The sequence below is a fragment of the Phaseolus vulgaris genome, chromosome 2 (assembly GCF_000499845.2).
Source record: "Phaseolus vulgaris cultivar G19833 chromosome 2, P. vulgaris v2.0, whole genome shotgun sequence".
Classification (NCBI taxonomy): domain Eukaryota; kingdom Viridiplantae; phylum Streptophyta; class Magnoliopsida; order Fabales; family Fabaceae; genus Phaseolus; species Phaseolus vulgaris.
The window spans coordinates 2,242,779-2,268,341 of record NC_023758.2 but is presented as its reverse complement, the minus strand read 5'-3'; the positions used below and the strand labels follow the sequence as shown (position 1 = coordinate 2,268,341).

General features: G+C 31.0%; 2 protein-coding genes across 5 annotated transcripts; one reads left to right on the top strand and one right to left on the bottom strand.

The window, feature by feature from the left end:
* Window positions 1–6,234: 6,234 nt before the first annotated feature.
* LOC137810135 (protein ASYMMETRIC LEAVES 2-like) lies at window positions 6,235–9,898 on the bottom strand. Its single transcript, XM_068611271.1, has 3 exons — window positions 9,631–9,898; window positions 7,925–9,093; window positions 6,235–6,545 (listed from the first exon to the last, which is right to left on the bottom strand). Exon 2 carries the CDS (start codon window positions 8,880–8,882, stop codon window positions 7,983–7,985), a length of 900 nt encoding a protein of 299 aa, XP_068467372.1. The 5' UTR covers window positions 8,883–9,093; window positions 9,631–9,898; the 3' UTR covers window positions 6,235–6,545; window positions 7,925–7,982.
* A 10,813-nt stretch (window positions 9,899–20,711) lies between these two features.
* Window positions 20,712–25,250, top strand: LOC137810134 (mitogen-activated protein kinase kinase kinase 5-like). Of its 4 annotated transcripts, none has more exons than XR_011080838.1 (11): window positions 20,712–21,447; window positions 21,802–22,467; window positions 22,580–22,667; window positions 22,875–22,937; window positions 23,038–23,201; window positions 23,363–23,438; window positions 23,577–23,636; window positions 23,706–23,831; window positions 24,406–24,615; window positions 24,693–24,786; window positions 24,863–25,250. XR_011080838.1 is itself a non-coding variant. In XM_068611270.1 (10 exons), exons 1-10 carry the CDS (start codon window positions 21,029–21,031, stop codon window positions 24,701–24,703), a joined length of 1,737 nt encoding a protein of 578 aa, XP_068467371.1. In that variant the 5' UTR covers window positions 20,761–21,028; the 3' UTR covers window positions 24,704–25,250. The 4 variants fall into 4 exon arrangements, 1 of the variants encoding a protein (XP_068467371.1); XR_011080841.1 differs by having other exon boundaries at window positions 20,761–21,447; window positions 24,406–24,469; XR_011080840.1 differs by having other exon boundaries at window positions 20,761–21,447; window positions 24,693–25,250.
* The last annotated feature ends 313 nt before the right edge of the window (window positions 25,251–25,563 follow it).

Below are 25,563 nucleotides of genomic sequence, written 5' to 3'. Positions count from 1 at the left end.
ATCCTTTAATAATACTATATTGGATTATATCCGGTGTGTTGTGTGTTTATGCAGTTATCACTGACCGCTTCACCCAGCTACCCTTTTATACCACCATTCATATCTTTCACATGAGACTTTATCTTATATATAGTGTGACACCATATAATTAACTTCAATCATTTTCTACATGGTACCTTATTTTATAATTTAAAAAAAAGAAGATAATGTATAGTATAGAGATTGATTGAGATACATAGCAGAATGTGTGTTTTCCATTCACACACTGAGATGTGTTCCATTTTAAGTCATTATCTTTCGCTTTCATAAGAATCCTATAACTTTTTTTAGACAAACTTTATAACTATATAAGTAGTGAAATGATGAATAATATTATATACATATAAGAAGCTAAAAATTATGTTGGTGTCAGATCAAGAGACCCCACGAAGCAGAATGCTTGATAATTAACCTCGATGTGTATAAACGTGTAAGTTGTTATAATATTCAGTACGTACTTTAGGTATATATATATATATATATATATATATATATATATATATTATATATATGTGTACATATATGTATATATGTGACCCTCTTGTGGGGCTACACTTGCTATGTTAGTGTTATGATAAAGAATTTTATGATTTTTTTTTTCACTTTTGAATCTAATTTATACCTTTGACTATAGAATAAGACAATAGAAGACACATGATAGATACATGAATAAGGAAGCGTAAGATCCTTCATCATTGTTTCCTTTATTTATCGAACGCACACCAATATTCTCTCCATTTTTGTTTACATCAGAATTCACCTGCTGCCAGAACCTCGCCACTTTACTTCCAAATATATTTTTACTTCAATCATATTATGTTCACATTGTAAAACAATACATATATGAATTTCAGTTTCTCTTAATAAATACACTTTTTTGGAAGTTGAAGTAAGTGAGAACACAAAACACAAAATATAGTCTGAATGGTAAAATATATTTCAAAGATCTAAGTTGAGATACTCTTTATGGATGATTGTCTATTTGTAAGTTTTCATGGACTTTGATTTCTGACCCTGATCCCTCTAGGCATTAATGTGTCATATGACAGTAATTTTCTATCAAATTTGGATATGAAGTATATAAATCGAAATAGTTAAACAGCGTAATCAAGATACTGAAGATAATATTTATTACGTTTAGGGATATGGTATTTATATTCATTACGCTATCGGATGGTATTTATTTTTATTTATGGTATAAAAAATATGTGTCTGCAGAAAAACGTTACATTTTCTTTAAGTGGAATTGTTCATTGACGTTGCGCGATTTGGACTGAAGTCAAAACTAGTTGTGTTTTGGGGCCTGTTAGGTCGATTCACGACCCATGCTAAGCTCTTATACTGTCACTTTTTTCAAATGGGTCCTCAATGAACTCGACCAAATACCTACCCGAGTACAGTAGCATTTGCATCATTTCTCATTTTTTTCAAAACAATTTCTATATCCCTTTTCTTTTTTCCCTGGCTAAGAATTCATAGTAAGATTTTGATGTATAAAATAATATTACTATTATATTTTATTGGCCCCAAGCACATGCAGCATTAAAGTCAACTAACGAAATCGGTGACTGGTAACATATTCCAAAACGGTATCTACAAATAAATGGACTATTAATTGACTTGATGCAATCTTTGAGAAAAGAAAAGAAAATTATAATTTTTGAGTGGTCAACTTACCATGAAAACGTTCATTGCAAAAAGGTGTCGGTTGTGCACTAATCACTCTGTTCAAAGCTGTATTTCTTTGAAGCGTTTATGTGCCATTTTTGACTTTGTGTATCTCGTGCAACACAATAACAACTATAATAAAGATAGAAAATGGTTTTGAGAAACCGTGGAAGATGGAGCAAAAGATTGCTATGACGAAATGGGATTAGAAATGTGGATTTTACCATACTTGCAAAAAACACCAATCATAAACCAGAACTAGTATGTGTTAAGTGTTCGTATTCTTTAGAGATATGTCAAAAATTTACACAGACATTTTCTTTTTCTTTCTAATTTAGGAGTCTGTGTTGTGCAGAATAATTTGCAGTGCATAGGTTTGAATTTTAGACCAGTAAAAATATGAAATATTATCGAGATACATTCACATTATATAGAAATATAAAATGATAATTCAGACAAATGATGGAGCTCAGAATATATAACAGTCGAAATTTAATTCTGAAAACAGTTCTTATGCATGCAGAATCTTCTGGGTTTTGCGCAGCGGAATAATTAACAAATTTCATTCATAAATTAATAATTTTTTTATGAAAAATTTATTAATTTATGAAAATGGATTATAAACAAGTGTTACACCTACGAAGTAAAAATAACTACAAGGTATTTTCTTACGCTATTTGATTTCTTTTTAATACCACACGCTAATACATGTGTTGTGTAATTTTTTACTGACTAACACTTAATTGTGTTGTATGATCTTAAGGAAAAAAAAAATATAAGAAAACAGAATGTAGAATAGTACAAAAAACTAAGACAAAATATTTAGGGTAATGTGTAATATTCACCCCCATTTTGGGTTGACGAGGTAAATAAAAGGAACATAAGGAGATAGAAAGAGTGATATTAAATGTGATAATGAATGTAGAGATAAAATGAAAATAAAAATGGAATGAAAAGAAGATGAAAAAAAATCTACTTATAAGTTATAACTAGTTTCAATGTTTGAGAGCTGAAGTTGGGAGTAGAGGAAATAAGCTACTTAATGTTTAGTCTTACAAAAATTGTGTTCTAGAATCAGGTTATATATATAAATAAGTATTGTAAGAATCAGGTTATATTTATTTTGTAATGACTATAAATTGTTAAAATAAAATGAAATTTTAATATTTTATTATTTAACTTCAATTTTTTTATGAATAAATTAACTATTTAAATTTTGTTTTATGAAAACTATCACATTTTTAAAATAATTTTTCTTTGTCTTCTATCTCGATTTTGAATTAATAGTTCATTTTATTTTTTAAATTTTGAGTCTACCATACAGAAGCTAGTAGACAAAAGAATAATATTTATCAATCTTTTATTTATTTATTTATGTTGTGTTATTTCAGATGATGTACTGTACATACGAAGATGGAATTGTAGGAACACACTATGTTTGAATCAGTTGCTTTGAGATGAAAGGGAGGTGAGGAAAAACGTGGAAGTTGATATATGAAACTATCTACCACAACAATATTAACAATATTAAGTAAAATTCAATTTTAGAGATAAAAAATAATTAGTTGCTATATTGATAAAATTAAATATTATTTTATAGATTAAAAAATTATTGGTATTTAAATTAATTTCTATTATTAATAAATAATTTTTAAATTGATATTTAATTAGATATCAAAGTTTTATATACAAACTTTTGAATCTAAATAATTGGTAGCTAACACTTAGATAACTAATTAAATATCAATTTAGAAACTAATTTAGATACCAATAGTTTTTAGAGTCTCTAAAATAATATCTAATTTAGTTATTATAGAAACTAATAATTTGTTGTCTCTAAAAGTGGTTTCTATAATGATTTTCTAGCAGTGATCACTCACCAGTTAAAAAAGAAGCAAAAATACATAACATGTGAAATTACGAAATTGGTCTTGCTTTATCTATGTCAAGTGTGGTTTTTTCAATGTTGGGGGTGGTAGAAGTGGTGTTTGATTTGCATTTGTGGTTGGCTTTGGTAGTCGTCGAGGTGGTATCACGGTGGTTAATGCACGAGGATGAAAATTCGTTATGAGTTATTTTTAGTTATAATTGATATGGAGTAAAGGATAATCGATTATGAATTTTTTTTCCAAGTTAATCAATTATGTTGGTGAACAATCGATTATGAGTGTTTATCTTCGTTGCATTATTCGTTTGTATGATTTTTTTGCATCATTTATTGTTGTGTTGAATGTGGTGGTTTCAAGATTTGTAGATGGATGCATGTGTATTTGTTGGTAGGGTAGAAATATAATGCATAGAAATGGCTTGGAATATAAAATTGAATATTATTTTTTGTATAGGAAAGAAAATGTGGTTGTATGTATGACTATACCATTTTAGATACATTTAAATAATGACCATTTCTTGGAATTATATGCATGTGGATTCAAAATTTAGTGTGAATGATTTGATAATATTGTATTTGTTGAATTTTTGCAAAGAGAAATGTTGGAAAGATTCAACACTAATGAGTCATGAACAACCAAAGTTTTTACTACCAATTTAGAAACTATTTAACAAGAATAGAAACTAATTTAGAAACCATTTTTTTTTTAATTTCTAAAATGGTTTCTAATTTAGTTACTATTGCAACTAATTATTTTGGTATCTAAAAATTGGTTTCTATTTGATGATTTTATTGTAGTGTTTTTAAACCTTTAAACTAAGTATTTTTTTTTTTATTTTAATTATTCATAATAGTTTTAGGTTATCTCCTTAACTTTCTTATAAGTTATATTTATTTACACAAAATTTTATGATTAATTAATTATTTTTTTTAATTTTGATGCAATAATAATATAATAAAACAAGTTGAAAAAATATATGATGTGAAAACCATATTGAATATTATTGATTTATTTTATTTAAATAAATTTGATATTCATTAACATAATTTATTGTAATGGAATTATGTTTATATTCTTCATGTGAGATAATTTGTGAGAATTGATTAATGTTGTAAATAAGTATGATTTAAATTAGTATGCAATGTGAGTTCAAAAATTTAATATGATATATGAAGCTAATAAATATTTTATATATTTATATTTAAAGCATTTATCTTCAAAGTCTCTTACTTGAAACTTTGTTTTAATTAGATTTAATGTTAACTCAATCATTAAATAAGAGTATCTTAATATTTTATCTACTTGAATATATTACCAGAAATATAATTTATCTTCACACAACAGAAGAAGAATTAAAAAAAAATAAAAATGAGAAAACCCATTGAAAGATGAATAAAGTTCATTGTGGAAAAAAATCTTAGATTTAAAAGTAAAACTTAACATTTTTTTATTAGAGAGTTTTAAGTTGTGCGAGAAAATAAAAATTATGAAACTAATGATTTTAATTTATAAAATAGTATTTAATTTAGTTAATAAAATAATTATTTATTTTTTAAATTAATTATTATTTAAAAAAATTCTTATAGAATGTAGTGTGTTTTTAATATAAAAAATAATAGAAATATTATAACCTTTGATTACCTTATGGAACTTTAGTGCACAATTTTAAACAAAATTGTATAAATATAGAAGAATTGCAAGTTTTTAATTTTTTTTAAATTGTATATTTTATATTTTCTAAATTATTCTAACCATGACTCAACTTATTCAATATGATTGTCCAAATTTAATATGTAAACTATATGAATCTCCTCAGGATATAAAATAATAGTTATTATTAATTAAATTATCAACAATTAAAAATATTATATCAACATAAATTAACTATCACAAAATAAAATGTCTTTATAGATTCAAAATTATTATTCACTACAAATTTTAAGTGTGTAATAGCAAATTAAAATAAAATTATAATATATCTAATGACAAAAAATGTTTTAATATGCTATTAATGATCCAACAAATGAATGGAGATGAATTAGTTTGAGTTTATTTTTAAAAGATTTCCTTTTTTGTTGAATTCAAACTAACTAATCCAATAAAATTTAGAATAATTCATACTGGATTGGTCAATTGCTTCAATATGTAAAGTTGGATAAATTTAAAACTTAGTAAGTACATATTCTCTTATTTCCAAATTGAATATGTTTCTATGATTAGGTTAATTTCATCAAATAAAATGTCCATACAAAATGCTACTACTACTGTCAATTCTTAAACCTAAATGATCAATAAATTTTAAAGTATTGGTTAAGAATTAGAAATGATGAAAGCTAACCTATAATTCTACAAAATTGAGGTTCAATTACTTTTAAATATAACTTAAAGTTAATGGAATATTTGTTACTCATAAATTTAAATTCTTTATCTTCAACTTCTGAAATCAAACAAATATTTATAGTTGTTTTTCAAAAGATTACGGATCACTTCTATATAAGTTAGAAAATGAAAAACTTTAAATGTAAAATGTGTAGATTATACTCAAATGTATCCAATAGCTATTGTGCTTCAAATATTTCTTCCATATCAAAATCACAATAAATCTAACTGATAAAAATGATTTGACAAACACCATATATGAGACCTTTAAAAAAAAAACATTCTCTGAATTTCTGATTTACAATTTAGTTTTTTGACAAAAAGAAAATAAATGTAGCTACGGCTTTTAATTTGTTTTGAAAAAGAAAGAAAGGAAAAAAAAAAAAACATATAAAGATCAATAAAGATCTTACATTTTAAATTGTGTCTAGTTTGGTAGTCTCCTTTCAAAGCCAAGCAAACCGAAGCGGATTATGAATCTCGCTATCGGATTATGAATCTCGCTATCTCACATGTCTGCTTTGCATTTCTCTATTTCTCTTACTATCCATTTATATCCGCAGATAATGACTGAAGAAGAGAAAGAAAAAAAACATTAATAGATATCTAGGAATGACTTGTAATTCATATCTTCCAAATTCTAATTCTAATCAATGGGTTATCATAGCAACTCAACTCAAGACTATCTACGTGCATGTTTGCAAGTCAATGCATGGCCATAAAGGTTACCTCTTTTCTACAATTGTCCATTTGTTTAAGAACAATAATGGACTATATTCTTCCTTTTTTTTTTCAACAAGACAAAGGTGAACTTGTTTGAAACAACAAATTTCATGGCAAATTAAGATGCAACTGTTTTTCATTCTCATAGTATATTCAAGATCTCAATATATAAAAAGTAAGAATGCTGTAATTATTATGTAAGGATTCCAAAAGCAGGCCAAACCTATTGCTGGGATTGGGATGTATCTTGTATTTTATACCAATATGTTTTTCGGCTCACATGTCGACTCCCACAATTCTCCTTTCAAGAATATTAGCTCCTAATCTCTTTCATTAGGTAGAAATCAGCAATCAAAAGGAGGCTAATGCAATTATTCACACAAAAAATAGGCAATCTGATTACAAATGCAAAGGACTTGAATTGAGGGATTGTCAAATTCCTGTAACACCCCCACAGATACCTTAAATTCAGAGCATATAATAGGTTTTCTAGAAACATTTTAATATGCAAACTTTCTTCACCAAAATGTTTTGACCTGACCAATGACAAGTTTAAGGTACTGGCTGCTTTAAAAAAATATTTATATTTTTTATTTACTTTTAATTATAAAATATTATCTTATTTTTACTTTTTAAGTGTTTTAAGTTTTTATAAAAATGGGTTTATTTTTATTGTTACACAAATTTTAAAGAAAAAATAAATAAAAAATTATTTAATTTAAAAATAAAATTAAACTTTGACTGGAATAATTATTCCTTTCATTTTTCATCTGCTTATGTCTCTTGTGATTTTTCATGAGATTTAAAGTCTATGAGTTTGTTTTTTATTTTGTTTGAATCTGTCTCATCCTTCCCCTACTTATCTAGACTCAACAATTTGGCTACTGTTGTAAGTTGTGATAATTGATGAACCAGATCATACGTCTCTCACTTTGACAAGACCTTTCCCCTAACAGACCCTCTGCTTCCTACCACGAGGACTGATTAGCTTTCTCCTGCCACCAAACTAGATTGCCCTCGCAATGAAAAAGCTAGCTAATAATTACAATCGCAAACACAGAAAAGCATAGAAATAATCATTCATAAACACATATCACCAAGTATTTTAAAAAAATCCTACGTGAGCAGGGCTTCATCGAGAGGCATGATAAAATAACAGAAGGGGGGAATACAAAACAAAAATGGAAAACCTATAGTGGACCATGGAAATGAAGAAGAAAAAATACCTAGGCTGAAAATTGTTGGAGGAAAAAGCACAGAGGCGCGGAGCTACAAAATTGGAAATCAACAGGTTGGACCAAGACTCCTACACTCCTCGCTTTCAGACTGTGGCTGGTGAAGGGGAAGTTGGGACTGCTGTGTTTGTTGCTGTGTTTGCTTCTGTTGTGGAGGGAGAAGAAGCTGAGCCTCAAAAGGAATGTTGTGAGGATGAGGATGAGGCTCTGCAACTTGTGGTTGCTGCATGTGATAAGCGTTATCGAAGGATCCCAAAGCCAACGAAGGAGACAACTGATCGGCGGATGCAGCAACTGGGGATATCTGGCTGAACCCACCAGCAGAAGCCGAACCCACATCGAACCCACCACTGAACCGCAGAAACTCCTGCTGCTGTTGATGTTCGTAACTCCTGAACATCTCCTGCTGCTCCCTGGCCGCCACAGCCGCGGCCAACTGCTGGGCCTCCAAGATCTGATGCTGCTGTGGCGACTGGGCTTCGCGAATCACCAGCTGCCCGCCGTGAGTAGCTGCCGTCACGCCCGCCATGTTGCCATACAGCGAACCGGAAAAAAGGTTGTTGGGCTGCTGTTGAAGAATGGGGGCCGGTAAGCCTTGAAAAGCTTGGGGACCGATGTATGTTGCCAGTTCCTTCTTTGCATTGTTGAGTTCCATCTGGATCTGCCGGAGCTTGTGTTGGAGGACGGAGATGAGGCCCACGCAGCCGTAGACGGGGTCCCTGAGACGAGCCTCGGCCTCGTAAGCGAGGGACTTTACGGCGTCGTCTCGCTGCGAGGCGCTGAGTTCATTGAGAAGCTTGGCGACGTTGCTAGCCCCGAAAACCTTGTGCACGTAAGCGAACCTCTGAGGGTTGTCCGGCGGAAAGTACGGCGCGAACACGCACTCCTGCGTGCACTTTCGCCTCAGACACTTGCACGCCGCGCACGGCGAATTCGATGATGATGACATCTTTTCCGATCCCTCTCTCTCCTTTTCTTTCTCTCTTTCTTGTCCCTCACACTCCAAGGCAACTTCTGCGGTTAATTAAATCGTCAAATCATATTATATTAGATCAAATCCCTAATAAAATTTGTACTGCTACTACGGTTTCTCTTTCTTCGAACGAGCGATCTAATTAGTATCTAGCTTTCACAGCCTGCAGAACCTGATTTTTAATTTTCTACAAACAAACAAACACAGAGAGAGAGAAAGAGAGAGTCAAATGGAGATAACAATAATAATAATAATTAAATCTTGATAGCTGTAAATAAATAAATACAAGACATGGAAATTGAGGAATCATAGAGAAAAACAAAACGTATTAATATTCAACGAAGCTTCATGTTCCGATTCGTGATCGCGGATTTATTAAACCATTTCAAACGTGATATTAATAAAGTAATCTAGGTCATTAAAAGCGTCTCCAAATCGTTCCTTTTTTTTTACCATCCATAAAACGAGTCAAAAAAAGATGCAATCCCAAAAAAAATGGTAAACGAAAACGAATAACAATGGGTTAGCAATAAGAAGGACGTCGAAAATCTCGAAACAAGAAACTGAAAAAGAAAAACGAAAGTTGCACCGGTAGATCTGGATATAACGTTGTTTGCGTGGCGGTGAAGTTTGTAGGTAAGTAAGATAAATCGAAGAGACGATGAGATCCATTAGCAACAAGGCTGTGCATATGAAGAGAGAGAGAGAGAGAGAGAGAACTTACTGTGACCTGTGTTGGTGTGAATAGATCGGCGCAATTCACACGAGGCTGTGGTGTGTTGGTGAGGTTGAGAAAAGAGAGAGAGAGAGTGAGAGAGAGAGAGGCGAAGGAAATAAAAGAGATGTGAAGGATATATAGAAGCGAAGGGTTTGTGTTTGTTTCTTGTTTCTTGAGCACTACTTCCACAAGCGCAAGAGCTTTCAAGACCAGCTACCCTTCCCTTCTTCATAAATCTATCTTACTAAATCCCATTTAGTCCCACCACTATCATTCTTATTTACAGTCACTATCATTATTTTCTTAACTGCCTTCTCTTTTTTAGCATTCTTTATTATTTATTATCTCCCACACCATATATTTCCTAAACATTTTTACACTTTTAATATTTCTTAATGGGGAGGAGTTGGTGGTCTCATCACACACAGACCAACTTAAAATCAACAAACAAAAACCACATTTTCCTGCCTTCATCAAATTCTACATTATTCATGTCATAATATGCTTTTCATTCTTCTTTTTCTACCACCAAATCATTTCTAACTTTTTTTCTGACGCTCATGCTATTTAAAACTTTCATATAAAACCTTAGTTCGCCCAGATCTGTTTCCATCTTCAATTTCTTCCACAATTAATCGTCATGCATGTGTGTCATACATAACATCTTAGATGACAGTGGTGTACTCCTCTATGCATTAAATTCGTAATTCCAAAATGCATGTGAATTGTAAATAAAATTATATGTCACTAAATAGAGCTGCTATTTGTACAACAGTTTTTTCCCGCTCCATCTCCGTCCGCGGTTTTTTCTACACTACTTTAGAACGTGGAATTGACTAATTGATCAATACTGGTTTATGGAACCTTCTTTCTCAAATACTAATTATAATCATATTGCTCTTTTTAAACACTTTAACTGAACTCAACGGGTTACGTGTGCATTAAATAATATTTGCTCATTTGTTACAAAAAAAAAATATTTGAATTTAGAATTAAACCACTTTCTTTTTTTTTTTTAATTTTTGGCAAATATTGGAGCAAGATTACCTCCTAAAAAGATATGACATACTCGTTATAATTTTCAATATATTTAGAAATAAAGTTAAATTATAATATATAATTATTATTTGCAAGTTAGTTTTGTGAGAATAAATTAAATGTAAATTTTGTTTCTAATATATTATTAAAATCTATTCTAATACAATTTATTGAGTGTATTGTAGTATCCGCTATCATATCATTATAAATATATAATCTTATGTATTAGGTATTCATATCCCAACTTAAATAAAAGGAATTTGATAAAAAAAAAATACATCAATTAAATATAAGGTGAAATGATTCTCAACTTACAAGCTATTAGTTTTGTGAGGATAAGTAAAAATTAAAATAACTTTTTAATAAATTCAAATATAAACATTGTATTATACATTGGTTAACAAAAAACAAAATTCTCCTACTTCCATTGACTTTTAAGGGTATGATTTGGAGATTAATTGTGGATCTAAAATTAATGTTTTTTTTATCGAAAATAGGATAGTGTTGTTCGAGATGATCAATCTGAGATGTGGTAATGTGTTAATCTTTTACTTCAAGTTATTTTTTGAGTATAAGTGATATACAGCAACTCCATATGGCTATATTCCAGAGAGTACGTGGATGTTAAGTATTATGTGGAAAATTAAAAGATGTGTTGTTATTTATTGGAAATATAAGATGTTAAAAGAAAATTGAAGTAGTTATGATTATGGAAGTAAAAAAGAAAAGTGTTAAAAAGGTAAAATGTTAAAGAGGGTGGGAGAGTGGGAGGGAGAAAGTTTGATAATTAAATTGAAGATCAGGCTTTTTGCTGCGAAACGCAATGATGATTGTATTTTTTCTTTATGCAGTGCAGACTGCAGCACACGTCCGTGTACCGTGCGCGTCAACCCTATTGCTATTGTCACCGCTCCCTCCTGTAGCTGGTGTTGTGCAGGAGAGGCAGGGTCATTTCCGTAATCTCCTCCTTCCTTCAAAGCGAAAAGAAAAGAAGTGGAAGCAGGCGTGCACAAGGTACGAGAGGTGACCTGCTATTCCCGGTCAAAGTCCGTACCCAAAAGAAGAGTGATGAGATGAGAGTGGGTCTTATTCCTTTCCCTCCTTTCTTCCTCCCTGACTTCAGCTCCCTCCTACTACTGACTACTGCGCACATGCTGCACAGTCGTTTTGATTGACCCCTTACCAGCTTTTGGTATTTTCACTCATTCATTTACTTTCCTGAAGTGACAAAACCTTAAGCTTCCTCCCCCGCAAATAACTGTTCTGTTCCCACAACGCATTCCCCTCCCATCCCAACTCAGCCGTCACTGCTCAGGTTTTTCTTTTTCTTCTTCTTCTTCTTTTTCTTATAATTATTATTATCAACTCATTTAATATTTCAAATACACTCATACCTCTACGCGTCTACCAATTCCAGTATGTATAACTTTCGCCTACTCCTACTTAGGTCTACGCCCATGTGCCATCTTTCATTTGCATTTCACATAACCCATACATACTCCATTTTATTCTCAACTTTTCATACATACACATATACGTGGATTTTTTAACATGATGGGTTTTTTTTTTTTTTAATCAAAATGGTATCTGATTAAAAAAAAAATTCATATACACAAATCGTCTTAACTTGGCATGAATTCTGCTTTGTCATACTGAAGTCGTGTCAATTTGGCACGATTTCTGCCACGTCATAATGAATCTTTATTTTTTTAATTTTATTGTTTATATATTAGGTAGTAAGTTATGTAATGTTAAAAATTAATTTGATACATAATTTTCTAAGAGTGTTAGTTTTAAGGAATAAAAAATTGGATAATTGTGTATGAATCATGTTTGACGGCATTGTAATACAATAACTTGATTATTTGATTAATTAAAAAATGAAGAAAATTGTTATTGAATTTTGAAAATAAATAGATAAATGAAAATTTATTGTATTTGGAAAATAAATAGAGAATTATTGTTGTGAATTTGCAAAATAAAAAGCTTGAGAAGTAATGATTTTACAGAATACGTAAGATTCATTACAAGATATAAAATAAAAATATAAAAGATTCATTATGACGTGACAGAAGTCGTACAAAATTAACACGACTTCAGTATGACAAGACAGAAATCCTGCCTAATTAGAACAATTTGTGCATATAAAGTCATGTCGAATTGACACGACTTGCCTAAATTTGTATTTTTTTTAAAACTACCCCATTTTGGTAAAAAGCAAAAAAAAAAAATAACTCCATGATGTTCATAAACCCATATACTTACATACATACCTAATTATCTATTAATTAACCCACTTTAATAAAATAAGTGTCACAAACTAAATAAACCCAATGCTGTTATAACTAATTACCTTAAAATAACCTAATTAATAATTTTGAAAGGGTTATTTAATTTCAGTTTTACTTCGAAACTTTGTTCTGTTATCGCGATTCATATGAATATCTAATGACGATCAGATTAAAAATGCTTCCTTTTAATCCTCGTATTTACCCTTAAATTTCGAAAGCTTATTTGAAAATTTGAATATAAACACACTCGCAATCACAATATTCATGTATTGATAACAGTCTGATTAAATAAGTTAAAGTCAAAATTAATTAACACAGTATTAATTAATCAAACGTATATATATAATTTTAGAACTCTTCTCACCTCTTGCACTCGAAAATATATACAACACATAATTATAGAGACATGTTATTATATTACTAGAATATATATATATGCTGATAAAAAAATTATTACTAGAATATATAATAATATTATAAAGTAATTCACATTCAACACCATGGAAACTTGCGTGTGTATCTGAATTCAACTTGCATTACTAAATTACAATTTATATTTAATACCTCCACTGGTTCGAACTATGATCGTCGTTTAAGATAACGTATACATAACAAATATTATTTGCATATATTTAAAGAAACTATAACTATGATAAAACATTTTTCTGAAGAAGAAAAAATATGTCATTAACTACTATATGAGAAAATAAAGACGGTATAGCTGAGAGAGGGATGTATCAAAAAATCATAACATTTTTCAGTGAAATCTAAAATATTAATTACGTTTCTGAATTATGATACTAAGACCTTAAATACTAAACAAAATGGGATGGAAGAGTATCTTTGAATCCATTGAAGTTTTCTTAAAAAGTTATAATACTTAAAAAAATTAATAATGGTTATTGTGTACTTGACATGGTGATTAGGGTTGTTTATTGATAAATTATTAGGTGGTCCAAAAAAACATAACGTATTGTAATCACAAACAAATTTTACCTTTATATATTTTATTTTTATTTTTAAACCTACAAGCCAAGCTAGCTGCCTAACGAACATTTTTCTTGTTTAATTACTATTTTTACATTTATGTTTATAATTTTAAATTTTTTACAGTGTAATCTCGATTGCTACAATTCAAACCAACTTTTAGTTATATTTTTTATCAGTAATAAAAAATAAATAAATGAGAACCATTTTAGGAATGGTTCAACTTTTATAAAAAGCAAAACATCTTATCGTATTTCTATCACGAAACATCTACCTGATTATCTCATTACTGAGTTAGTATATTGAATTATGTTGGATTAATTAAAAAAATACGAAAATTAAATCCAAGAAAACAAATATTTTAATGAGTTGGAAATAATAAACTCATATACACTTGTACAAGTATTAAATATGTTTTGAGAGTGGAATTTTGAAAGAAAATAGGATTCGTAATTTTTTTAATGTATATGGTATGATATGATTGCTAAGTTATCTTAACTTTGTGATAAAGGAGCCTTTATTTTCTCTTTAGGTTTCCCAGGCTTGAAGTTTCAATCTTGTGGTTTTACGTCAGAAACTGCGCGATCCCATATATTGGTGAGATCATGCCACGTGCAATTTACTTTATAATATACTCTTATTTACACCTACCCATGTACTAATGTATAATTGTAAATTATACTTATAAATATGTTTAGATCAAATTTTACTAAATTCATTTTAAAAAAATAAAATTAGTTTATGCATAAATAAACTAATATAGTTTTTTTTTAAAAATTTAATTTATAATTTATAAGATTTATTTTTTACTTAACTGGTTAAACATGGCTATAACGTTATATCAGATTTGATCATATATATAAATGAGTGAAGAGTGATTTATGATTATGCATTGAAATTCACGCGTGTGAGAAAATGACATAGTCATCCATATAATTTGAAAACCAGTATGTATTACCTTTCGTTATCTTCCCTCGTAAATCGCAATACATATTCTTCCTAATTGTGTGAATTGTGATCCACTCATTGTTTTGCAATGCTTCTATCATAAGGTTTTCCATCTTCATAGTTGAATTTTCCCTGGTTTCATATTATATATCATTCTCTTCCAAATGAAACTTTATTTACTTATTTTAAGTTAATTACAAAACAATTTAGACATCATTCAATATTTTTCTCAATTTACATGTTATCACTGTTACACAGAAAAATTATAAAATAGAAACCAATTTTAAAAAACCAAAATAATTAATTACAATAGTAATTAAATTAGAGATCATTTTATAAATTTTAAATTAATTTTTATTATTGTTAAATAATTTTTAAATTGGTATCTAATTAATAACCAAGGTTTTTGCTATCAAATTTAGAAACTAAATAACTGGTAGTTAAAATCTTCGTTGCTAATTAGATACCAATTTAAAAATTATTTAACAATAAAAAAAACTAATTTAAAAATTATTTTTTTTAGTTTCTAAAATGGTCTCTAATTTAGTTATTAATGCAACTAATTATTTAGATTTCTAAAAATTGGTTTCTATTTTATGATTTTCTTGTAATGTATGATATTAGGTGAGATATAGTAAATTACACCATAAATGGAGTAGAATATGAAAATAATAATAATACAATGCTTAAATATGTTTTATGCTTAAATATTGTAAAATAAGTAAAATTTTATTTTTGGTTATTATATTACACTAATTGACTATGTTTAAATAAAATGTTAAATAGTCACTTATTTAACACACACTAATGAATATCAGTGTTATAACTATCACCTAAAAAGAATTTAAAAAAAATACACTGTTAAAGTTAAAATTCACATATTCTGTAAGAATTTAAAAAAGTAATTTTAAATCTTATAGGAATAAAAAAACAAATTATATATTTAAAATCAGAATTCTACTAATTTTGTATGTATTTAAATTCATATTTAACATGAAATTTGGAAAAATGTTGAGAATATAACTTTTTCTTCTATCTCGTTTAGCGTATTTTATACTATTGGATAAAGTATTAGATTTATTTTGAAAAATAAGTTGGGATTAATCTTTGGAAGTAGGACTAATAAGATAATAAAAATATATTTTTAACATATTATTTTATTTTTCCAAAGCAATTGTAGTGTTAGGATATTTTTTAAGTCATTTATCAGTATTTTTTAAATCTATAATAAAAAAATTGTATTTTTATAAAAAAAGTAAAATTAAAGTTAAAGCAAGATGTATTATCGATATAAATGCTAGATCGAACATTTTAAATGTAGTTTTCTTAATTATTGATGTAAAACAATAGATGGAAAACCCTTTAAATTTATAGTGATTTATCTGAGTTTAACTTATAATTAGTTCAATTTTTTTTGTTTTCTATGAAAAAAACTACATCAATAGTATAGAACAAACAATAAATCAATATGTCTGTTGATTTAAAGTTATATCAATTAATATTTTTTATTAAATGATTATGTTTTTATATTAACGGTTAATTATAAAGATTTAGGGTTTAAAGTTGTTTTAATAATGTACAACTTTTATAGTCAGGTGTTATTATTTTTCATGGGTGTTTATAATTTAATTATTTTGAAATTTGTGCATTAGTTTATTATAATTATCTTAATTCAAAATATATATTTTTAAAAAAAATTATTTTTGTTGAATAACAACAAAATAATGAATTAATTATGTTAAATTATAATAAATTATGATAAAGCATTTAAATACGATAATTGGAACACCATCAGTTATAATAGTTAATTAATGTTTTATTTTTTAAGATGATTTCTTACCATTTTCAAAATAAGTAGATTTGAAAAACATTTGATTACAAATTGATTGTTTTGGTGAAATTGTTTATTGAAAAGGAGTTAGTTAACAATATATTATGTAACACCTGGTTTTATTATATCTCTGAGGTAGATTTTAGTGTTATATAGTACATAATATATATTTATATATGTATATGTGTGACTTTGTTTTCAAGAATAATAGAGTAATGAAAGTTTTAGATTTAGGTTGAACTATATGGGTATGAAAAAAGTAGGAAAGTTCATAGCATTGTTTGAGGAGAAGGATGAATGAGAGAAGATAACTGAGTTTTAAGTGGGATAGAGGAAGAGATTAGTATGAGTAATGATGCATGGATATTAAGGAAGGGTAAAAAGGGTTAAGAGGAATAGGAATAGGAGGATCCGATTGGCATTGATTCTCAGGGGAGGGGGGCAAAAGGGTAGGAGAATGATGGTGGTGAGTGGCAGTGAGTGTAGGTAGCAGGAGTAGCAGAGCAGAGGCAGAAGGGTTGCAGTGACTCAATGTGTTGGTGTGCAATTGCGTACAGAGTCACTCTTCTCATTAATGTATTCCCTCACCTACAACTTTTTCTTTCCTCTTCATACTTACTAACTTCAATCTTTGTCTTTCCTCTCTCTTTTCTGTTCCAAAACAAAACCTATTCAATCTCACTCTAACCACACTACTTCATTCAAAGGAATTATTATGCATGAGATTACCAGGTTGGACTCCAACTATACATCACTTTCTAATATCTTCATAAAATATTTATCAAAAATTTATATGTGTGATAAGTTAATCATTTCTTTTTATATTTTTCAAAAACACTTATACAGTGTGCTTAAATAAATGTATAAGAAAATGAGTATGTTACCATTCGTTACTCTCATTATAACTATTTTTTTTTTCTTCGAGTGTAATTATCATGTAAAGTTGTTTTATACTGTTAATCAATTAAAAAAAATATTGATACAACTTTTACTGTAAAAAGTCATCATTAGTGTTTTCTCTGCATGCGAGTTAAATTAAATTTGAATAAATTAGTATTAAGATATAGATTAAGAAAATAATATGGTTTTATGAAAAAAAATTCTTTACATATTTTATACTAAATTGAATAAATTTTTCTACTTCTGAAATTAATCAAATTTAAGCAACTTTAAATAAATTTTTTTGTTGGATAAAAGCTATATATTGATTTTTAGTACTTACTTTCAATATAAAAACTTTTAAATGTAAATTATTTGTTTTTAAACTAGTCTAGAAAGCAGTAGTCTATTTGAAAACATACTAAGAAAAACAAAACAGACATTAAAGAAAGAGAATAGAAAAGGAAGTGGTATTAATTAAGCAACTGTAGTAAATGAGAGAAAAAACATGGTTAAAGGAGATGTCAGTTTCAACTTTTAAAAGTCAGAGTACGGTTGAATGAGGTGTATGTATTAATTGGTGTAAACTAATCTAAGTTGATACATATCTAAAGGACTAGAGATACATACACACAGCAACAAAGAACAAAGTGTATGTATTTGAAAAAATGAATGATTGAAGAAGTAAAATGAGAGAGAGGAGATTTAATTGCATGAAAAATGAGGAGGTGACCCTGCAGCAACATTCACTCACAGCACTGGGTTTTGTCTCATATGGGTGGAATGGAAGTGAATTATTATTATTATTGTTTTGCAAAGGTCCAAAGTTGAATTCTCCTACTACTCCTTGTTCCTTTGTCATATTTGCTTTTTGCTAATGCTTTTTGTCGCTGTTGACTTAGAAATTGGAGAAGCTAAGCTAAACTGGGGAGGGGTGAGTCCATCACGTGCATGGATTTGACATGATGGAATGAATACCAAGGAAACTTTATTGTCATTATTATTACTATTAAATGGATGACATGAATATTCTGATGCCATCAATAACGTCCCCTGGTCTGCTCTGTTGTGTTGTCTGATTTTACTACCTTTTTGTCCTCTCACCCAACAAATGCCCCCACTCATTCTCATCCACACCCTCTTCTCTTCTTCTTACATTTTTTTTTTACCTACTTTCACTTTCACACAATCAACTTTTATTAATTTCAATCTTCTCCCCCAAATAGTCTATCTAACTCTAACTTTATTTTTAATCATTTAATAATTCTAGGAGACAAAGCTACCAACATTATATAATCATACATACCATGGACTTACAATGGGAAAAGAGGGTTTGGGAACCAGTTCAAATAACAAGGTTAAGCTCACTTTATTAATAAACAGTGGTGAATTTATGATCTTACTATTACTATGATAAGGAAATTCCTACAGTGTCAGAACATATAAAACGCCATCTTAGACTTAGTCAAAACTTATTTGTCAAACATGTCCTTATAATGTGGTGAGTTAGGGGAACAGGTTCACTCATAATGTATGCGACTAAGATAGAAAGGTTAACAAAATGCGTGCAGTTTTTTATTCCGGCGTGATGGGTGGTGAATGGAGGGTGGTCGGAGTGAGAGTGGTGTGGGATGGGGCCAAATGAGTCTTTGCATGTGGTGATGGAAAACGAAGAACATTGCAGGGGAGGGGAAGCCATTCATGAATGATGTGTGGAAGGACCACTATTATTGAATTTTATGAAACTTTAATGAGAAACACATGCTGCACTTATTTTTGGCTTTTTCAATATTTTTTTGGAAGAACCATCATCTCCATCAAATTTCAACACTAGATTAAGAGAGAGAAGACAACAACATAAACAAAATCCAATGTTTTTAAAGTCTATAATTATTATGTCCGATATTGGTAGTATTTAAATATATTAAGTAATTGGTTCTTTTATTGATTATTTACTATTTAATCATTTTGCATATACAATTTAAAAATAGGGTAAAATATGTATTAGATTTCTTACAATAGAAAAATTTAGGATATTTTCAATTCCAATATTTTAAAGAAATAATATGGTTTACTATGAAAAAAACCCATATGTTTATGTAGAAATATTATAGGGAGTAAAAAACAGTTTTTCTTTTATTGAACTAAAGATAAACTTGAGATAGGACCAAAAGCAAATTTTTGTCATAGGAACTAAAAAAAATGATTTCATTTTATATGAATTTTGTTTTTTTTTGGTTATTAAAAGTAAGGAATGGTTTCCAGCAAGAAAAATAGAAAACACCGCATAATGTGGGAAGCTGAAAATGAAGCATGAGTTATTTGGGTTGAAAACGAAAGCAGGTTGAAGTTGAAAAACAGAAAAGGTATTATTAGGCTATTAGAGTAAAAAGCGCAATCGTGTTTGAAGAGGGTAGGTTTTCACAGTCATTGTCAACATGATTTCACCCTTCAAAAGTGTAAAAAGGTACAAATTAATACACACACTAGAATGAGATGGCTAAGCAGAAAGCGATGAGTGTGAATTGTTATTATTGCACAATCCAAAGAAAGTAGACAAGTTACGTAAGTTTTTTTTTTTTACAGTATTTTTTTGGTTAAAAAGGAAAAACTAGTGTGTCTCACTCTTTAGATATTCATAAACAAAAGGTCATTATTGCTCTGCAAGCAAAACATTTTGGAGTTTTCGCATGGCTCGCACGGTAGCGTGTGCGGCGGGTGGTACGAAACAAAAAGCATTAGCATTTGATTTCAGGATTCTACTTTTTTTAATACATAAACTGTAGTTCTTACACAAATGTAAACGTTCAAACTCAAACCAACAACGGATAAAACTACCCGTAAGGTAAACTACAAGGTGCTTCATGTTCAATTGAGGCCCAGTTTCAAGGCCCAATTATGTGGCCCGGGAAGCCTCATAGCCTTAAGTCCAAAACATATTGAAACATATAATGTGATGGTTTTAAAAAAGTAAAATACATATATAATAAAAGATAAATTTATAATTAATTTATATGAAAAATATTAAAATAATACTATTGTTAACTGTAAGGGAAATGTAGAAAAAAATAGTATATGATAATATATATTATTATTTTAAATAATGAAATGGTGTGCATAATGTGATTATGGGTATTAATGTTGTTATTATGACGACTCAGCAATGATATAGGAAGGGTTGCACATCTGGCGGCACCAGAAGCAGCACCGGATTTGGCGTTGTAAAAGCGCGTAATGTTGTTGTGTGCAGAAGCATGGAACACAACAAAAAACACATGATGGAGATGATTAAGAGAGGAACACCATTCCGTCTAATTTCTCATTTCTCTTCCCTTCTCTGAAATTCCATTGCATGTCTGCGCAGCAATTGCTAACACAATGGCGATCACGTGCCCACAATGAAGCGTTCTAGATTATTGCAACCATCGACATGCGCTGGTTCCCCACCATCATCTTCTCTCATTCTAATTCATCCTCTTCACCATCACCGTCACCATCGTCGTCGTCAACGCCGACGTCTTCTTTGGCCACTCTCAAATCTTCCGCTTCCACGTCATCATCCGTGTCCCACACCGGGAGGAACACCCGCTCCGCCTGGTTCTTTGGCGGCACCAGAAGGTCGACGCGCTCCAGGAAGCTGAGCCATGTGGCGGACATAGACGCCGTCGTCATCACCCCCTTGTCTCGCTCCACCAGCACCTTCGATCGTTCCTCTACCCCCTCCGCCGAACCTCAGCCGTTACCCTTGCCCAGAGCCATCGACTCCCGTTTACCCTCTCCCAAAGATGCCGCCGACAAACCCAACGCCGTCGTCGATTTTACCCTCCCCGCTGGTTTTCAAATGCGCAGGTAATTCAAATCCCTGGCTCAACTTCAGCACTCGTTGCTTCCGTTGGTGGTTTCCGTTTCCTTACGTACTATATAGCATTTTAATTTAAATTCTTAATTGTGCTTTGTTATATTTTAATGTCATTAATTAGAGTTTGAAATCAGGAAAAAAATATTTAATAGAACTTAATTCGATCTACACAGATATATCTGGATAAGATTATAATGGTTCAGGATTATAATAGTGCATGTCGAATGTGATAATTTGTTTGCAATCTTCTTGTCTTTCTTCTTTGTTTTAAGTAAAAATGTGTAGTTTTAAATTAGGGATTAGTAATATAATTTGTGTTCTGACATAGGGATTTGTGTGTACAGCGTATTCGCGAGGCAAGAGAATAGAAATAATACGGAGCACGTGGAGACAAGGTCACCAGGGGTGGTGCCTCAGCAAGACACGAGCGGTTGTGCAAGTACAAGAGCCCAAGGAAATAACTTCTGGTTGAGTGTCCCTGCAAGAAGTGCTCCAACGAGTCCTTTTGCCAGTCCCAGAATCATCCCAAACACTACCAAAACCGATGATTTTGTCCCGTACTATTATGTGTCACCCAAAGCCAACCAGTTCTGGTCAGCACCAGAGATGCCAACATCCGACCCTTCAGCTGGGCACCCACCTCCTGCTTTCTTTGATTTATCAGCACTGCGCACTGATACCATCCTTTCTCCCCATCAAAGCCCACCGGGAAAAAGCCCCACCCAACACCCCAAAAGCCCCAATGCCCATTCTTCTTTTTCATCTCCATCCATACCCCCCAAGTTATCCCTTGACATCTCAATGGCACGTCGGGAAATTACTCCTCCTCAATTTGTCCACCCCTTACCTTTGCCTCCTTGGGCTGGGCCTGTGGCTCCCTTGCTTTCACCATCTGCTACCTTTTCCCCTCCTGTTGCTAAAACAGAATCCTTGCCAATGAAAAACCAGTGGCAAAAGGGGAAACTTATTGGCCGAGGTACTTTTGGATCTGTTTATGTTGCCACCAATAGGTATGTACTACCGCTACACGCATGTTTATGTTTCGGAAGCATTCATTATTTTAACCTCTTCCATTCTCTCTTTCTTACAAGCTTGTCTTAAAAACATTTTTGTTCCTCGCAGAAAAACTGGAGCATTGTGTGCAATGAAGGAAGCAGAAGTCTTTTCCGATGATCCAAAATCTGCAGAGTGCATAAGGCAGTTAGAGCAGGTTGCTAACCTCTTTAGTTATTTGTTAACTGTATGTGCTGTACGAATTTTGTGATTGTAAAATACACTATCTGCCGAAGTTGTCCTTTGTGATTAAGATTATCCGCCTTTAGTTATCTTATCTGTAATGTTTTACTTATCCAAAATTATTTTCTTTTTTATATTTCACTTTATATATTCTCATTACAAATTTTCACGCTTTTTTCAGGAAATTAAAGTTCTTAGCCAACTGAAACATCCAAACATTGTGCAGTATTTTGGTAGCGAAATAGTAAGGAGTTCTTATTCATGATTAGTTGTCCAAGATTAATGATTATTTCTAGAACTGCCCCGCAAAAACTTCTGACATATTTGGGTTGTGTTCTGACTAGGTAGAAGACAGGTTTTATATCTATTTGGAATATGTACATCCTGGTTCAATGAATAAATACGTTCGTGAACATTGTGGTGCAATAACCGAATGTGTTGTTCGGAGTTTCACGCGCCATATTCTTTCGGGGTTGGCTTACTTGCATAGCAAAAAAACAATTCATAGGTACTGGTCACATGCTTGACGTGTTGCATAGCATGAGATTTGTCCAACTAGTGTATCAAATCGATATGAAATATTTGCATAAATACTATAATTTTCTTTTCAGAAACTCCTGATTTAGTTTGCATTTGGAAGATCTGATGATGTATTTTTTTCTTTTGTAGGGACATCAAAGGGGCTAACTTGCTTGTTGATTCTGCTGGTGTTGTTAAGCTTGCTGACTTTGGGATGGCCAAACATGTAAGTTGTCTGAGTTTTTTACGAAGTACAGTTATGTTTTATTTGGAAATTTACTCGTTGGTTTCTCCAGCACCATTGCTGCTAGTAGTCCTTTTGGTGCCCCTTATAATAATACTTTTGGGATTTCTGTGTCCACAGCTAACTGGACACGTTGCAGAACTTTCTTTGAAGGGAAGTCCATATTGGATGGCTCCAGAGGTATATTCTAACTAAATGTTACTCCGTAGCGTCTCGGTTGTTCTCTATTGATACTCGTTCCTTGTGCAGCTTATGCAAGCAGTTGTGCAAAAAGGGAATAGCACTGAAGTAGCTTTTGCTGTTGATATTTGGAGTTTGGGTTGTACAATTATTGAAATGTTTACGGGAAAGCCTCCTTGGAGTGAGTACGAAGGAGTAAGCATCTACAGAAATTTTCTTCTCGTTTTGTTATCAATTTGTTGTTCAGAACAATACCCACAAGGTGTAGTATATATATTAGAATTCTCTTTTTAACATTCTTTTTTTAACACACTTTTCTATCCTATTAGTTAAAATTTGCGTAGATTCCCCTAGTTTAGAAATAGGTGCACTGCTAACTTAGAAATAAGATCCACATATTTAATGAGGCGTACATGATTCTCAACAATAAATGACTGTAACAAAAAGTGTTTAGAGAATTGACATACTGATATCATTTCTCATCTGGTTGATGAAAGTACCGAAATATTCATTATAAAATAATGTTTATTGGTTAAGAAACAACAATGATAAATTCATATAAGCATGGTTATATGATCTGAAGTAAGATGCTGAAGTTTGCTCATGGACAATGTATATTTAATTGATAAACTCAGGTTTAACAATCAGCTTAAAGCACCTTGATGCAACTTCTTTTCTGCGCAGCCTGTGGATTTGTCAAGAGATGCTGTATCTATACATGTTTTCTTCATTTATTAACTAGGCTTGAAGTTCTCATTTACTTATGCAGGCCGCAGCTATGTTTAAGGTTATGAAAGATACACCTCCTATACCAGAAACATTGTCAGCTGAAGGTAAAGATTTCTTGAGGCTTTGCTTTATAAGAAATCCAGCCGAGCGACCAAGTGCTTCAATGTTATTAGATCATAGATTTCTGAAAAACTTATGACAACCAGATGTTTCGTGTTCCACGCATCTGTATAATGGAACACCCTTTATGGTAATATAAATGTGTCCCTTTTGCTTTTATCAAACCATGGTGTTTGGTGTTAAATTTATCAATTGTTGACTTGGCAGGATATCCATAGTCTCCGAGAGCTATCTGACAATAGATTTCATCACATTTCCATTTCCAGTGCACATATTGCTGAGGGGAAATAGCCACTGCGAGGTGAGGATTTCCCATTATTATTTTCTTGCCATTATTCCTTTTCTCTGCTGGGGAATTGAGATGGGATACGTTACAGTGGCATCTCAGTGCCCTACTCGCTCTACTGTTGAAGTGCCTGCAACACTTTCGATGAGATTTCTGTGTCGGTGTCAAATATGGCTATTGGAAAATAATGACTTGCGCTGGGAGAAGTACGTTCTCATACATTATGCCAATGACGTGAGTTCATCTGGACTTGTTTAAGGTGAACTTGCACCTGTAGATGTTGCAGGTTCTTTCCAGGGATTGTCACTGATGCCCCCTGTAAGTAACAAGCTTGTTCAGTGTTCACCATGGACTTAACAGCATGAGACCCTAGAAGCAAATTTTGTATAATATTAGTGATCCAGAAAGCGACACAGTCCTGTAAATTTTAACAGTAACATCAATGAATTTTTACATTAAATTGGATCATTTATTCGTTACATACTGATCAAATAACACCATTATACTTTGTTTTTGAACAAAAAGAATGTATAATAAAGGAGGTGAAAGGACAGTGAGGCACATTTTTACCTCTAGCTCCATATGGCATCTACTTTTGGATGAATTAGTAGCACTTGTTTCCAAAACTACTTTCATTCCAGGAATCCATCTTTTTTTTTACTTTTGAATTTTTTTAAATGGTCTTGCTATTACATAGTATTACTCATATTTGCTGTTTATAATGATTTAATTTCACTAAATTAGTCCGACAAATAACTCCGTGTTACATTTTTTGACGTTCAATTTTTTCTT

Coding starts and splice junctions, on each gene's coding strand:
- LOC137810135 (XM_068611271.1), bottom strand. CDS start 8,882: ATGTCATCATCATCGAATTCGCCGTGCGCGGCGTGCAAGTGTCTGAGG.
- LOC137810134 (XM_068611270.1), top strand. CDS start 21,029: ATGCGCTGGTTCCCCACCATCATCTTCTCTCATTCTAATTCATCCTCT. Junction 22,468..22,579: donor GTTTATGTTGCCACCAATAG/GTATGTACTACC, acceptor TGTTCCTCGCAG/AAAAACTGGAGCATTGTGTG. Junction 23,439..23,576: donor ACTTTGGGATGGCCAAACAT/GTAAGTTGTCTG, acceptor CTGTGTCCACAG/CTAACTGGACACGTTGCAGA.